The 15,300-nt window shown below is 55.4% G+C and overlaps 1 protein-coding gene across 1 annotated transcript in view; it reads left to right on the plus strand.

Annotated features, from left to right (window-relative positions):
• Positions 1-15,300, plus strand: part of CTIF (cap binding complex dependent translation initiation factor) — a 232,976-nt gene that overhangs the window by 147,907 nt on the left and 69,769 nt on the right. Inside the window, exons 9-10 of the mRNA XM_028155629.2 lie at positions 8,161-8,653; positions 9,911-10,210. Of these exons, the coding sequence (XP_028011430.2) occupies positions 8,161-8,653; positions 9,911-10,210 (793 nt within the window). The remainder of the gene's footprint in view (positions 1-8,160; positions 8,654-9,910; positions 10,211-15,300) is intronic.

The following is a 15,300-nucleotide window of genomic DNA, read 5'->3' on the forward strand; positions in this document are numbered from 1 at the left end:
AGAGCATCCCGTGGCCAGGTGAACATCTGGTTTCTAAAGCTTTCGACCCCGAGTGAAATACCGAACTTCTCGCATGAACTTTTGCCTTGGCTGGCAGACACCTCCGTCTTGGATTATTTCCTGCCCGACTCTGGGTGAAAGGAGAGCCCACAGCCTGCTGGGGTGGGAGAGTCCAGAGCTGGGCTGACGTCCGGGGCAGCAGGGGGTTTCCTGAAGCACAGGGCACTCTCCTCTGGGACTGTCCCGAGACCCCGGGGCGGGGGGGGGGGGGGGCGGTCCCCTTGTCAGCGCTTTGCCGTGATGCCCTCGGTGCTCCCGAGAGCGCTGAGACCTCAGACAAGTCACCGTTAATCGGGTCAGAGAGCCGTCAGGCCGCCCCGAGTGTGCAGGCACAGACCGAGCGCTAGGGCAGGCGTGCCGCGAACTAGCTGGGCAGCCCCAGGGGAACGAAGCAACCTCTCTGAACCTTTGTTCTCCCATCTGGAAAACTGTCCTGCTGTCACTCGTGTAACCCTCACAGCCACCCCTGAGGTGGGGCCGGCACAGCTGGGAACTGACACGGAGAGAGGCAAATGCCCCCGAGCCTCGCAGCTGAGAGCGGCCCAGCCAGGCTCTGAGCTGGCTGCCGTCTCCCAGATTCCGTGGGTTTCCATCATCTGTTTCAGCCCCAAGCGCATAGTAGGTGCTCAGTTAATCTAGGCTGCTCTGATCCTTGTCCCTTTGGTGAGCCAATATCGTGTTCCCCTTGGTTGGCTCCCTGAAGAGAGAAATCATCTTCCCCTGTGTCTTCCCTCATTAAGCATCATTCTGCAAACCAGGGTGGCGAGCAGCCTTTATTCCTGGATTCCTGGGCCCCACTAAGCTCAGCAGCCCCCCCCCCCCCCGCCGCTCCGACCTGCGCCTGAGCCTGAGTCTCACCTCTGCTGGCGCTTTGTCAGGTGGCTGGGGCGGGGAAGGTGGGTGCTGGGCGTGTGTAGGTGGGCAGGAACAGGCGCCGGAGCTCCAGAATAAGCAGTCATCACTTTTCCTGGAGGCAAGAAATATGAACCCGTGAATAGTTTTCAAACCACTTGCCCTAGGAATTTTGCTTTCAGAAAATTTTAAGCAGACCTACAAATTATGTGGTAAAGTGTCCGACATTTGAGGGGACCATAATAAGGCGGTGGCCCTCGGAATATCTAGTTGGGAACGATTATGAAATAAAAAATGAGCAGAGAGATGTTTGTCTGCATTTGGACTGCTGTTAAAATCATTTCTCAAAACAAAATCTGAAGTTATTCTCCCGACACCCACCTCCCAAAATGCAGCTGTGGTGTTCCGAGAATTTTTTTTTTTCTTAATAAAAGAGAGAAAGAGTGAAACAAGACATCTGATTTCAGAACCCAAAGAAGAAAGAATAAACTAAATGAGTGATGGAAACAGCATACTGACAATTTCCATTCTCAATAAAAAAGCATTATTTCCCTAACAGCAGGTGTTACCAGTAGCACAAATGGAATATTAATCTTACCTCCTAAGCCGTCCCCCACCCACTGCCAACAGAGAAAGCTTCCCCGGAGAGATTGGAACATAATAGACAGGCAGCGAGCTGGACCCCCACCCCCTCGTTTGCTTGTGGGGCTGAGGACTGCATGTCTAGTGTGTGTGTCTCCAAAACCTGGACCCACACGTCCGTGTATCCGACACCAAGGGCGCCCTCCTCGCCCGGCTGCTGGGAGCAAAGGCAGCGTGTCCCCAGCCCGGCCAAACCTAAACCCACAGGTTTCCTGGTGAGCAGCCAGCTGGGCCCTGGAGGAAGGTACCGCCGAAGCCCAGGGCCAGCACACACAGGAGAGAGGAGCTGGTTTGGGCAGCTCAGACAGCTGACCAATATTTGTGAATGGCCAGAGCAGGGAAGCCTGGGTCTCCATTGTCAGGGACCAAGGCCCAGTCCCGAGTCTGTTCCAATGGGTTGGGCCCTCTCAGCCCTTTCCCAGGTGAAGGATGTGGGCCCCATAGGGCTGTCACCACAGCAGGTCTCAGTTGTAACTCAGTCTTTCTCTCCCAAGAGGGCTGGATGTGAGAGCGAGCGGGCACTGGGTGCTGTGATGAGCTGTCAGGCTGGGCACACTTCTGAGAGCCTCTGCAAGGCCCTCTGGTGTGAGACTTACCCTTACTGAGCCTCATTTGGCTTATCTGTAAAATGGGAAGAAGGTCTTGACCCGCCTGCCCACAGAGAACAAAGCAGGGCCTAGAGCAGGAAGAGGTTTTGTGCCCTTTGCCTCCATGGCATCTGGCTTTTCCCTACCCTCCTAGGGGCCACCCAGCTAACCTTTTGTACCGCCCAGCACCATATCGGCCTTCCTCCGGTTGACTCCGTCAGTCTGGCCTGCCAGTTAGGAGGGGGCCCTGGAGGGTGGACTCCCAGCCACAGACACCATCCACATGTGCAGAGGAGCTGCCATCAGACAGAGCGAGTCTGAGAAGACTCCCTATTGCCCAGCACCTGGGTATTCTTGGTCTTTGCTGTATTGACAGGGCTGCTGGCTCCAAGGTCTTTTGAACTAGGAGGACATGGAATTCTAGCTCCCTCACCCCACCCCCTCCAAAAAAAAAAAAAAAAACAGGAAGAAACAGCAGAAGCTTTGCAAAGACCTAGCTGAATTTTTTCTGAGCTTTTGACAACACCCCACCTTCCCACCTCCCCCAGCCATGTAAAAATTACCCCTTCCTGCTCCAGGTAGAGGGAAGTTTTGTTGTGTTTTGTTGGATTGGGGGGAGGGGGCGGGTTTGAGGAAGAGAGAGGGAAATCCCTGGTATGGGAACTGGGAATCCAGACAGTTTGGAGACAAATGCTGGGAAGGGCTGGGTCAGCCACTCTCTGGGGGCATCCTTGGGCCATAGCTGCAGGCACCACAGAAATTCTAAATAAGGATGACAAAAGTTGTAAGAATCAAGCATTATCTGCCAGGGAATTTCCAAAGTGCTTCTCTGGGCTTAAAATTACTCACGCGCTCGAAGAACAAAGAGAACGAAAGGGGAAAGGGCCAATTAATTAAAAGTAATTTAAAAATATAAGTAGGGAGAATTCACCAAAGTCACAGGCGAGCGGTGCCCTGGGGAGGCGGCGGGCCATGGAGTTTCTCTCCCAGCCGGCGGTGATCCCTGGGAGGAGCCTGGCTCCGTGACTGGCTTTGCTGATGGGGCCCATCTCTTCCCTGGCACAGTGTGTGTGTGACCTCCCCTGCTGTCCATCCAACTGACCATCGTCTGGAACTTAAAGCATTAGGCCCATTGAGATCGAACCCAGACAAGGATGAAAATACCACGCAGGCCTCACGCTCAGTTCGGCATACCAGGCTGCTGTAAATGTTTCTATAATGACTGTCAAATTACTAAAATAATACAGACAACGAAGCCCCTGGACATTATCTGTCAAAACAAGCGTCAGAGGGCTCCGAAAGGTGGAGAGAAGGCAGACTGGCTGGGACCGAGGCACCTGAGGAATGACACGGTGGTGACTTGAGTTTTTCTCTTGGCCTCATAGATCCTAGACTTGGAGCTAAAGAAGCTGGCAACCCAAAATGCCAGTAAGCGCGGGCAGACCCAAAAAGCCCGAACAGAAGCCTGCCCTTCGTAACCGAAGGGCCAGGAAAGGGGCATCGTCACAAGACAGGAAATTTAGACAATAGCTGCTCTACTCCAGGCAAATGCCCCAGAAAATACTCACTCCACCCCCACCCATGCCAGCAAAGGCCCAGTGAGGGGCTGAGACTCCACCCTCCTCCCCAGGAGGGTGGACAAGACACCCTGTGGGCATCCGGAACTCCCACCCCTGCCAGCAGTAAAGAGGACCCCCCCCCCGCCCTTGGGGTGTCAGAGAAAGCCCAGGGAGAACCTGACCTCTGCTCCCCTCCTGGCAGCCACGAGGCAGTACAGCCCTTTCCACCACCAGGGCGAGGTCAGAGGAGACCAGGTGAGAGGTTCGATTAAGTCCAGAGTCTCGCAGCAGAATACCCAAGATGTCCAGGTTTCAACTGAAAACCTCTTGTCGTACCCAGGAAAACCTCAGTTGAATGAAAAGAGACAATAGATATCAATACTGAGGTGACAGAAATGTTAGAATCACCTAAGATTTTTTAAGGCAGCCAACATCAAAACGCTGCAAAGCACCATCAGGAACACACTCGAAACAAAGTGAAAAACAGATCTTGGCAAAGAAATAAGAAGATATAACAGAGAACCAAATGAAAACTTAATAGTTAAATTAAAACAATGGGTAGGCTCAACAGCAGCACAGAGCGGGGAAGCAAGGGAAGAGCTGGTGCCCTGGAAGGCAGAGCGATAGAAACGATGCAGCCGGAGCCACAGAGAGGAATGGACTGAAAAAGAAGGAACGGTCCTTAGAGTCCAGAAAGGGGACGCGAGAACGGGTGGGGCTGAGAACATACCCAACGAGGTAACGCCTGGGACCGTCCCCTGCATTGCCGATGGGAATGTCAGGTGGCGCAGCCTCGCTGGGAAACAGTTCCACGTTGTCGTGAAAAACGAAATACGCAGCCGCCCTGGGGCCCAGCCGTGGTGCTCCCAGGATCCATTTTATCCCAGAGAAACAAACACTGTGTCCACACAAAAACCTGTACCCACGTGTGCCTAGCAGCTTTATGCATAACAGCCAGTAACCGGAAGCAGCCAGCTGTCCTTCCACGGGTACATGGTTAAACTCACTGGTACACCACACGATGGAATACCAGCCGGCAGTGAAAAGGAATGAACTGTTGATGCACACAGCCACATGGATGAACCTCCAGGAATTATGCTGAGTGGACAAAGTCAATCCCAATGGACTTTTGATTCCATTTATGTAGCATTCCGGAGATGACAGCATTGTAGAAATGGAGACTAGATGAGTTGTTCCCCGGGGGGCTGAGGAGGGGTGGTGGGAGGGAAGCGGGTGTGACTGTTAAAGGGGGAGATGAAGGATCTTTGTGGTGGTGGAAATGTGTTGTACCTTGACTGTATCAGTGTCAAAAATCCTGTACTGTAGTTTTGCAAGACGTTTCCACGGAAAGAAACGGGGTAAAGGATACAAAAGATCTCTCTGCAATACTTCCTACAACTGCGTGGGACTCTATAACTACCTCACAATAAAAAGTTTAGAAAAATAGATGCATGTTCATTTCGAAAACCACTGTTAACATTTTGGCGTGTATCCTTCCAGATTTTTCTATGCATATAAATACTTGCCTTTAAAATAACAGCCTTGTGGTGCACAACATTACAACACGTGCTTCCTTCCATCAACAAGAGTGAGCTCCTTCACCACGTTCTTAATTGCCCCATATTGTTTTTTTTTGCTGCTACAAGCATGGCTGTTAGGAGCATCCTTGTACCTGCATCCTATGCACGTCTTGGATTGTTTCCTTTGTAAATTGCCGCGAGTGGAATTGCCGTGCAAGGCCCAGCGGTTTGCATGTCATAGAAGCTTTTGTAACCAACTGTCCAATTTCCATCCAGAGCCTTTGTATATCGGTGAGCCTGTCTTCGCATACAGATGTCTGCTTCTAATCCAGCAGTCCCCCTTATCCACGGGCTCACTTGCCACGGTTTCAGTTACCCAGGGTCAACCTTGGTCTGAAAATATAAATGGAAAATTCCAGAAATAAACAATCCATACGTTTTAAATTGCACACCATTCTGAGTAGCGTGATGAAATCTCGCACCATCCCACCACTCCCTCCCGCCCTGGACATGAATCACCCCTTTGTTCCGTGTCTCCACGCTGTTCCGTGCCCCCCACCACCACTTAGTCACTTAGTAGCCACCTTGGTTATCAGATCGACTGGCATGGTATCACCATGCTTGTGTTCTAGCGATCCTTATTTTACTTAATGCCCCAAAGTGCAAGCGCAGTGCCGCTGGCCATTTGGATATGCCACAGAGAAGCCGGGAAGTGCTTCCTTTAAGTGAAAATGTTGCATGTAATGGGGGGAAAGCCACGTAGTGTATAGAGGGTTCAGGCAGCCCCTGGGGGTCTTGGCATATCTCCCCTGCGGATCAGGGGGGACTACCATAAACAGTGTATTATAACTTATCGTTTGTGTGGAAACAAAATACACCTGGAACACCATACACCTGTCTCTTCCTTAACAACTAATTTTCCCTGAAAACCCTGCCACTTAGAGAAAGCTGTTTAAAAAAATGTTACCAAAAATATATATTTTTTAATTCATTTTAATGGGGAAAATGGTGTTCAACCCCAGCCCAAGGTACCCCTAAATTCTCACAGATACAAAATTATCAGGTGAACATTCAAGTTGAGTTTATATCAGTGATAATAATTTGAAAGAGAATAAATGTAATCCGTTCATAAAATGCAATGTGAGGTAGGTCACAGAGGACGGTGTGGGCCTCGTGTTTTAGAAGTTAAAGTCCTTCTGACTTTACAGCTTTTGAGAGGCTCATGGTTATCTTGTTCTCCAACTGCACCTACATAAAGCCATGGCACAGACTGAGATGGAACACAGGCCTTCCGGGGTCGGAAGATCCCTGTGCACAAGACGGAAAGATCACCAAAATGCGCCCCCCAACTCGCTTGCCTTCCATCCACAAATCAAAATACTTGGCTTGCCCCATGGCACACACCTCAGATTTGTCCCATATGGAATGCTCTGCTTAGCAAGTGTTGTGTCAAGTAAATCGGTGAGCCTGTCTTCGCATAAAGTCACTATGCTAAATATCACTTCTACATTCGTCAGCTTGGGTTTCCATAACAATATACCCGTCTGGGTGGCTAAACAACAGGAATTTGTTTCCCCACAGTTCTGGGGGCTGGAGGTCCAAGATCAAGGTGTCCGCAGGTTGGGTTTCCTCTGAGGCCTCTCCCCTTGGCTCTCAGATGGCCACCTTCTCGCTGTGTCCTCATATGGTCCTTCTTCTGTGCATGAGCACGTCTGTCTTAATCTCTTAGGAAGACAACAGCCATGCCCTGGCCGGGTAGCTCAGTTGGCTAGAGCAGCATTCCTACCAGGTTGCGGGTTCGATCCCTGGTTAGAGTACGAACAGGAATCAACCCATGAATGCATAAATAAGTGGAACAGCACAGCGACCACCAGCCGGAGAGCGCCAGACACAGCAGGGACCATCAGAAGTCCTTCCAGGGGCTCAGCGCCCCACCCCTCTCTCTCTCTCTCAAATCAATAAGTAAACATTCTGAAAATTAAGACAATAGTCACCTTGGATCGGGCTCCATCCGAACAGCCTCCTTTTAACTGAATCACCTTTCGGAAGGCCCTGTCTTCACACACAGTCACTTTCTGAGGTTCTGGGGGTTGGGGCTTCGACACAGGAATTGAGGTGGGAGGGGCACAGTTCAGCTTATGACAACTGTGTATAGCATATTTTGTTACTGGGCTTGGGGGGTAAAAATGTCAGTGTATCAAAAAAAAAAAAAAAAAGTTGTTTAACAAATGTTACAGCTTTTCAAGAGCCATTATGGTAAGCAGCCACGACCAGGAGCCCTGCCCGCATGGCTCAGTTGGTTGAGCAGCATCATCCTGTGCACTGAAAGGTTGCCAGTTCCACTCCCCGTCGGGGCACATACCTGGGTGGTGGGTCTGAGCCCCTGTAACCGATCGACGTTTCTCTCTCACATTGATGTTTCTCTCTTTCTCCCTTCCTCTCTCTAAGCATGTCCTTGGTTGAGGATTGATTTTTTTTTTAAGTCATTAACAGGATGGTTGTTATCAGATGCAGGTCTGTGTATATGTTTTTGCCAGGACATGTATTGAATATGTTTGGAAGATTCACAAAATGATAACAGTCGCTTCAGGAGGATACGGAGTGGCTGCAGACAGAGTTAGGAGGGCTCACTGCACAGCTATGGTGTCGTTTTCATTGTATTCCCCGCACGTGTGCGAATGCGTATTCTACCAGGGGAATAACATACTTATTTTAGCCAAGGATTGACTTAACTCCTCTATAATCTCAGGGACCTGTCACCTCATTCCCTGCGGTATCCCCAGGCCCTGTCCCAGAGCCTGGCACACCGGAGGCGCCCAGTGGGGGTGTTGGCAGAATGACCAAAGGAGCAGCTCGGTCAATTCCTCTCTCAGTGTTTGGGCGCAGGGACCCTGCGCAGCCCGCCCAGTGACCCTCTCTGTCTTTCCCTGTGGTTCACAGACGGCAGCAAAGGCCTCCGGGAGGGAGCAAGCCCCAACAGCACGGCGACCACCAGCCGGGCAGTGCCAAACACAGCAGGGACCATCAGAAGTCCTACCCGGGCGGCTCGGCGCCCCACCCCTCAGGGAGGCCCACCCATCACGGCTACAGCCAGAACCGGCGCTGGCACCACGGCAACATGAAGCACCCGCCCGGCGACAAGGGAGAGGCAGGCACCCACCGCAGTGCTAAAGACACCGTGACCGTGGACAGCCCCAAGCTTGAGGACGCCCTGGGGGACACCGGGCACAGTGGCCTGGAGTCCCCCCACAGCCCCGATGGCCCGGCCCCAGCGGCTTCTGAGAGGCTGCCCCCGCAGCAGCCGGGAGCCCCGGAGGCCGAGGCAAAGCGTCCAGACAGTGTTACCCCCGAGCGCGTCGGGGAGCGGCCCAGAGTCACCCTGCTCCCGTCTTCCAAAGACAGGCTGCGGCGGAGGCTGAAGGAAAAGGGACCGGTAATTGCATTTTCATTGTTCTCTTCCACCAGGGAGCACGCGTGAGGTAGGCACGTTGGTGGGTGGGCGCGGGTTGGAGGGCCCGGGGCGCCCTGTGGAGAGAAGCGGGAGCCGCCACTGCCTTAGGGACCCCTGGCTCCTGCATGAGCCCCTCCAGCACATTCTGGCTCCTCAGCTTCTGGACCCTCGAGTGGGCTCGTGATACCAGCCCCCAGCCGAAGAGGGGAGGGGAGAGGAGGGGAGAGGAGGGGAAGGAGGAAGAGGCCATGCCTGGGGGCGATGGGAGGTACAGAGAGTGACACCACTTCCCAAGCCGAGTGCTGCAAGCAGAGAGCAGGTTCCGGAACCTCCATCCGTGCCCCAGCCCAGAGCTCCCCTTGTCGAGAACAGAGGCCAGTGCAGACCTTCCTTCATGCCCTGGATCCTGCCCATCTCATGCCCTCACACCCCAGCAGTTAAGTCCCTCACACTCTCGGCCACCAGCCTGTTGTGCTTGAGTAAGTGCTTTTGCAACGGTCAGGGGCCATGTTACCTCCTCCCACCTGCCTCTGGGGCCGTGGCATTGAAACTTCCGGAGGGTGTAGGCTTTCTGTCTGAGATTCCCCTCCTGGAAGGGCCCATCATTTTGGTGACACATTGGAAGATTCTTTGGTGTGTAGTGTTTGTGGGGAGAAGGCCAGCCCAGTCTCCATAGGACACAAAGCTGTGGCCCTGGCCGTGGCCACAGGGAACCCTATGTCCAGAGAACACAACCACCGTGGGCTCCAGGAGCCTAGAGCTACTCCGTGGGTGCGTCTGACCAGCATAGCAAGCATTTTGGATGCCACCTTCCTTCCCGACCTAGTCTTCCTGCCCTCATTTTCTGTTTGGCCCAGTTTTTTTATTTGTTATCTTATTTCATCTTCTATAAGCCCTATTAAACCATTTCTGGATTGAGACCTTGGATGGATACATAGACAAAACAGAACCCATACACGTGAGAATCCTGGATGAGAGGTAGAACTCACTAGGAAGGATGTCACAGGGGCCAAGGACAAGGGCAGCAGAGAGTGTGGGTCTGAGGGTCCTTGGTGGAGGTCAGCATTCCTGGGGGGATCCAGACCCGGGTTCTAGAAGGTGGGGCTGGGTCCTTTCTGGGGGCGGCACACTTTCCATACGGCCACTCCCCCAACACACACACACACACTCACACACACACACACACACACACAACCTCGGCTCCACTCAGGCCACCTCGGTTTGTCTGCCTGCCCCCAGGACGAGGTGGCCGTGGAGCCCCCCACCCCACAGCAGAACAAGATGGACAAGCTGATTGAGATCCTGAACAGCATGCGCAACAACAGCAGCGACGTGGACGCCAAGCTCAGCACCTTCATGGAGGAGGCCCAGAACTCGACCAACTCCGAGGAGATGCTGGGCGAGATCGTGCGGACCATCTACCACAAGGCCGTGTCCGACCGCAGCTTCGCCTTCACGGCCGCCAAGCTCTGCGACAAGATGGCGCTCTTCATGGTGGAGGGGACCAAGTTCCGCAGCCTGCTGCTCAACATGCTCCAGGTAACCGACACCGGCAGCTGCGGCTCCGGCCGCCGCCCCCCCCCCCCCCCCCCCCTGCCCCTGGGGTTATTACTAGAGAGAAGGCTGCAGATTCTGACCACGGTTGAACTTTTCCCAAGTTCCACCCTGGCCCGATTAATTATAGAAAATAAGAAGGCACTCCAGGGGCAAGGGCTGAGTGGCCGGATTTACGTGTGTTTGTGTGAGGGCTCCATGGTTACGGTGGCCCAATATACTTTTATAGGTGCGTCATGTTTAACCGGCCTCGGCCTCCTTCTATTTCCATGATAAGCAGGCTGGCTCGCGGTCGTCGCCAGCCTGTGCTTTGACCTCTCACGTCTGAGTAGACACGACCTTGCGGTGGCCTTCTCTCTCCTCTTGCTCCCCCCTCTCCAGGACCAGCCCCCCAGCCCCCACCCCTGGAGGCGGTGCCGTTGGTTGTAGCTGGTGCTTAGATGGGTCTGAGCCGAAGGCACAAGGGCCTTGAGCAGGGAAGGTCTGGCCCGTCTGCTGATGCTCTGAGCTTCCTGAAACCCTCCCGGGGCAGAGGGGAGCGCGGTGATGTAATAGTCTTGTTCCTTGGTGCTTTCCCATTACAACCCTCCGCCCCCGGGAGCTTCATCCGGCTCCTCAGTCTTCCCTCCACGGTGGCAGAGCTCCGCGATGGTTTCCCTGGGCTGAGTGTGTAGTAGGCGTGAGCGTGGGCCCTTAGACTGAGCCCAGCACAGTTTCATCTCGAGTGCGGAGCTGGGGGGCTGATGCCAGCTCGGCTACCAGGGGTGGTAGCAGGCAAACTGGTGGCATCAGGGACCGGTAGCAGGTAGCAGGGCAGGGTGGCCACGCCAGGCCGGGGACTATCCTTGACCAGAGAAAAGCCATCTCTGCTTTTCCTCTGAACATTAGGCTAGTCGAGATAGGCATTGCGTTTCCAGTGCAGGTAAAGGGAACAGTAGCTTGCAAGTTGTGCACTTTAGGGCTGGCAGAGTCTACCTGCCGGTCTCTCTTATCCAGGTGACCGTCAGTGGGTCATCCAAACCCCAGTGCTCGAGCCAGAGGGTCCCTGCTCATCATTCCCCCTAGACACCAGGTGTGAACCAGGACAGATGGCCACCTGGTCTCGGCCACCTGGTCCGCGGACGGCTGTCTTTCCCCGAAGAACAGGGAGGCAGGAGCGCTCTCCACGCACAGCCCAGAGGGCTCCGTCCCGCTGTCCTCTCCTCTTCCCGAGGAGCCCGCTCACTGCAACCTGAGCCCTCGCCGGCTGGCCTGGGCTGCGTCTCCAGCTCCGGGCCCTGATCGGGTTCCCATTCCTGGATCGCCCACGCTCCCCTGGTGACGAATTCCCGCATTACCTGAGGGATTTGCACGTTGGACGTGTTCCTTGCGGGCCGGAATGTCCCGGGAGCGCGTGGAGGGGTGGCCACGGGGAGTCCAGGATGGGATCGGCCTGTGGCCTGTGGCCTTGGCTTTCGTCCTTTCTTGAGAAGGGCCAGGATAGGGCAAGATTTCTGGGCAGGGGCTGCCAGATCCCGGTAACCTCGCCAAAGCGAGTGACAGACAGACATACAGGGCATGGGATGATGCACCAGCCGGGAAGGGCAGCCTGACCACGGGACCACCCAAGATCCTGCCCAGGCCAGGCATTTCTCCCAGTGACCCCTGGTTAGAGCGGCCTCGCCCACAGTGTCCCGCATGGTGTCGATCCTGCAAAGGCTCACCCACAAAAGGGGCCCCGTGGCCCGACACTGGCCTCTCCGTTAGTCCACAAGCGGACTGGCCCGCGACAGAGGAAGGGAACCTGTTAGGCTGCATTGAACTCGGCAGAGTCCCCCCCACAGCCCCCCGCTAATGACTTCTCGCGGAACTGCTGTGCTGAGAGACACCGTCTGGCAAACACCAGGACTGAGAGAGAGAGGACTAAACTGAAAGCTGAGAAATGGGGCTTCTCGACCGGGTTCACACCGTCGGCCAGAGCTTGGCTCTCGCTGGGCCAGTGCTCAGCTGCTTAGCATTCGGCAGCGGCCTCGGGATTCTGTGCTGCGGGAGGTGACCCGGGCTGGGGAGGGCGCGAGGGGCCACGTGGCCTCTTCCTTCCTCACTCTCCCACGACCGGGCCTTGGCATGAAGCCTTCCTGGGTCCCCCTGGTCCTCGGAAACCGGCTCACCCCATATTGTGGCTCAGGGCGTGCCAAGCCTCCTGAGGCCGCCTTGTCTCTGGGCAGAGGAGAGTGTCCTTCCCACGCCGTTTGCCTGCGTGGAGCATTTGTGGGTCCGGTATTTAGAAATGTGAACGTCCTCGCCTTCCCCCTCTTCACCACACCCAACCCCAGCTTTCATGTAGGCTGAGGAGGGGGCCCCTCGAAGGGCATAACCAGGGGCATGAGCCGGGCACTTGGGCCTCCTGAGTCGCCGTTCAGGGCCCTTTGGGCTCCCGTGGAAGGCAGGCTGGATGTGCAGCTCCTTACAGATCCCCCCACCTCCGCTCACCAGGCCCCGAGGAGGCCACCACCCGTGTCTTGTTGGGCCTCCATGGGCCCTGCCGCTCCTCTCCGCAGCTCAGGAAGTGGCCGGTGAGTGTAGGCTTCCGGGCGGCATAACTCCTGGCCACACACCACCCCAGACTCACAAAGTCCAAGAACAGAGAGCGTGGCTCATCGAGCCCCATTCTCCTCCTCAACACCCACAGGGATGTCTTTTTCCACCAGCTTCCGTTTTCTGGTGAATCTGATTTATATCCCTTTGCTGCAGCCCTGAGCCCAGAGCCCTTCCCTCTCCTTCCTCCCTCTGAGGTTCACACTCGGCTGCTTCCACGCCAGGCCACGGCCACTGGGTCCCCTGCCAGCCCCCGGTTCAGTTTGGTGGCCTCTGAAACGCCCCTCCTGGGGCCAGGTTTGGCTGCTGCTGCCACGTCCAAGTCCTGAGACCCGGCTTAGTGCTTGGCGCTGGCTGCGAAGGGCCCGGGGTGTGAAGTGCCCGCGGAGCACAGCTCCCAGCAGCTGGCTTTGGACGTTGCCCTCCTTGGCCAACCGCCTTTGCCGCCTGGGCTTCAGCAGTGGGAGCGGGCAGCCCGGGAGGTGGGGGCAGGCTCTGAGAGAGGGGACAGTGTGAGGGCTGCCTGCCAGGCGGGGGTGCAGCCCCTGTGGAGAGGGAAATGGGGCGGGGGGAGGTCACAGGACCTTTAACCCTCCCCAGCCAGACTTAGCTTTGTCATCTGAAGGAAGCCAGAGGCACTGCCCCCAGGAGCTGTGGTGATGCCAGAGACCCACCCTGGGGCCTCCGTGGACCCCGTCACCAATCCCACAGCACAAAATACGCTCCTCAGTTGTCACATCTACACTGAATCTTTTTGCCTGAGATGTGGTTCTTCTCTTGGTGGTGTTCTTATAAGTAAAGTTCTACCTGATAGACAGACATTTCTTAAGTGTCCGTTTTGTGCCAATCAAGCGTGTACATCAGATCAGTTTCTCAACTTGAATGTGCGTATGAATCACATGGGATTTTACTGAAATGCAGGTTCTGATCCAGTGGGTCTGGTGGGCCTTAGAGTCTCATTTCTAACACACTCCCCGATGACGCCGGCGCTGCTGGCCGGTGACGGGGCATTGGACGGCCGTAGGTGATGGCTCAGTTTCGCAGATGGGCCATCCGAGGCACAGGCTTCTATTGGTGCGATTGTGGGAAGTGGGGATCCAGCCTGGGAATACCGGGTTCTCCTTAGGCCCGTGCTTCAGCCAAGCTGTCCATTTGACTCGCATGGGAAGGAGCTTTCAAAACATACGGGCAGGGCCCACTGAATTAGACTGTCCAGGGATGGGGCCTGGGCATCCTTTTTGTTGTTTCCATTTATTTGTTGAGAGAGAGAGTGGAAAAGAGGGAGTGAGGGGGAGAGAGAGAGAAACATCGACGTAAGAGAGATACATCAATTGGTTGCCTCCTGCACGCGTCCCAACTAGGCCGGGGATCAAACCTGCAACCCAGGCACGTGCCGCTCACTGGGAATTAATTGAACCCACGACCCTTTGGTACGCGAGCTGACGCTCTAACTACTCAGCAGCACTGGCCAGGACCTGGGCATCCTTTTTTAAAGAACTCCCCAGGTAAATCTATGGTGCAACAGGTTGAGCACCACTATTTGGAAGATACTCCAGAGATGCCCTGACTGTGCCACCATTGTCACTTAGGAGCCAGCTGGTCCTGCCTGTCTCCCCATAAGTGAGTCAATACATAGGTGCCAGGTGCTGGACTCTGCGCTGAGCGAGGTGGGTGAGCTGGGAGGAGAACGCCGAAGAAGGAGACATCAGCAGCTGAAACATCCCTTCACTCGGCCCGTCCTCGGTTTACCCTCCGTGCAGTGAGGAAGCTGGTCTGGGCATCCCAGGGCCCCTTTTTCACGCTCCTCACCATCGTCCTGAGGTTCCAGGGGAACCAGGCGGAGCCCCACGCTGCCTCTCCTCTCCCACTGACCCCATTTCTCTGTATCCTCAGCTCCTCCCCCGCCCTGCTCCTTTCTCTTGGCCTCAGATATTTGTGAGAGCAGCCATCACATGTGGTAGGAAGAGGACCTCACTCTCCACCCACATTCCCAGGCTGTGCCAGGGGCCAGGCCACCCAGGGAAAGCTGGGGAGTGATCCCCCTTCGCTGCCCAGCCCGCCTCTCCCCACCCTTCCCGCCCGGCCCCCGGCTTCTTCCTATTTGTAAAGTCCCACGCCCACGAGAGGACGTGGCTTGGTGATTTCTGACTTCCAGGAGAACGTGGGCTGCCCAGGGCCCCTGGGTTCCAGAAACCACCAAAACCCTGCCCGGCTCCTCACGGGGGAATTGCGCGATAGCGGGGCCGGGGCTCCAGTTTCACGGCGAGGGGAAGAATGAGCGTGCCTCTTTTTATGGGGCATTCGGAATGGCAGGAATTAGAGGCCTGAGCCCCCTCCGCCCAGCACTGCCCTGTCACCGCCCCTGGCTGTCCCCTTGGGCTCGGGGAGTGCTCCTTGCCGAGCTATGCTTGGGTGGTACAAGTTCAGGCCCTCCTCTGCTGAAATGCGTGCGCCCTGTTTAGCCAAGAGGTGTCTGCATCCGAGCTATGCGGAGCAAA

This window comes from Eptesicus fuscus, chromosome 12 (genome assembly GCF_027574615.1).
Source record: "Eptesicus fuscus isolate TK198812 chromosome 12, DD_ASM_mEF_20220401, whole genome shotgun sequence".
Taxonomy (NCBI): domain Eukaryota; kingdom Metazoa; phylum Chordata; class Mammalia; order Chiroptera; family Vespertilionidae; genus Eptesicus; species Eptesicus fuscus.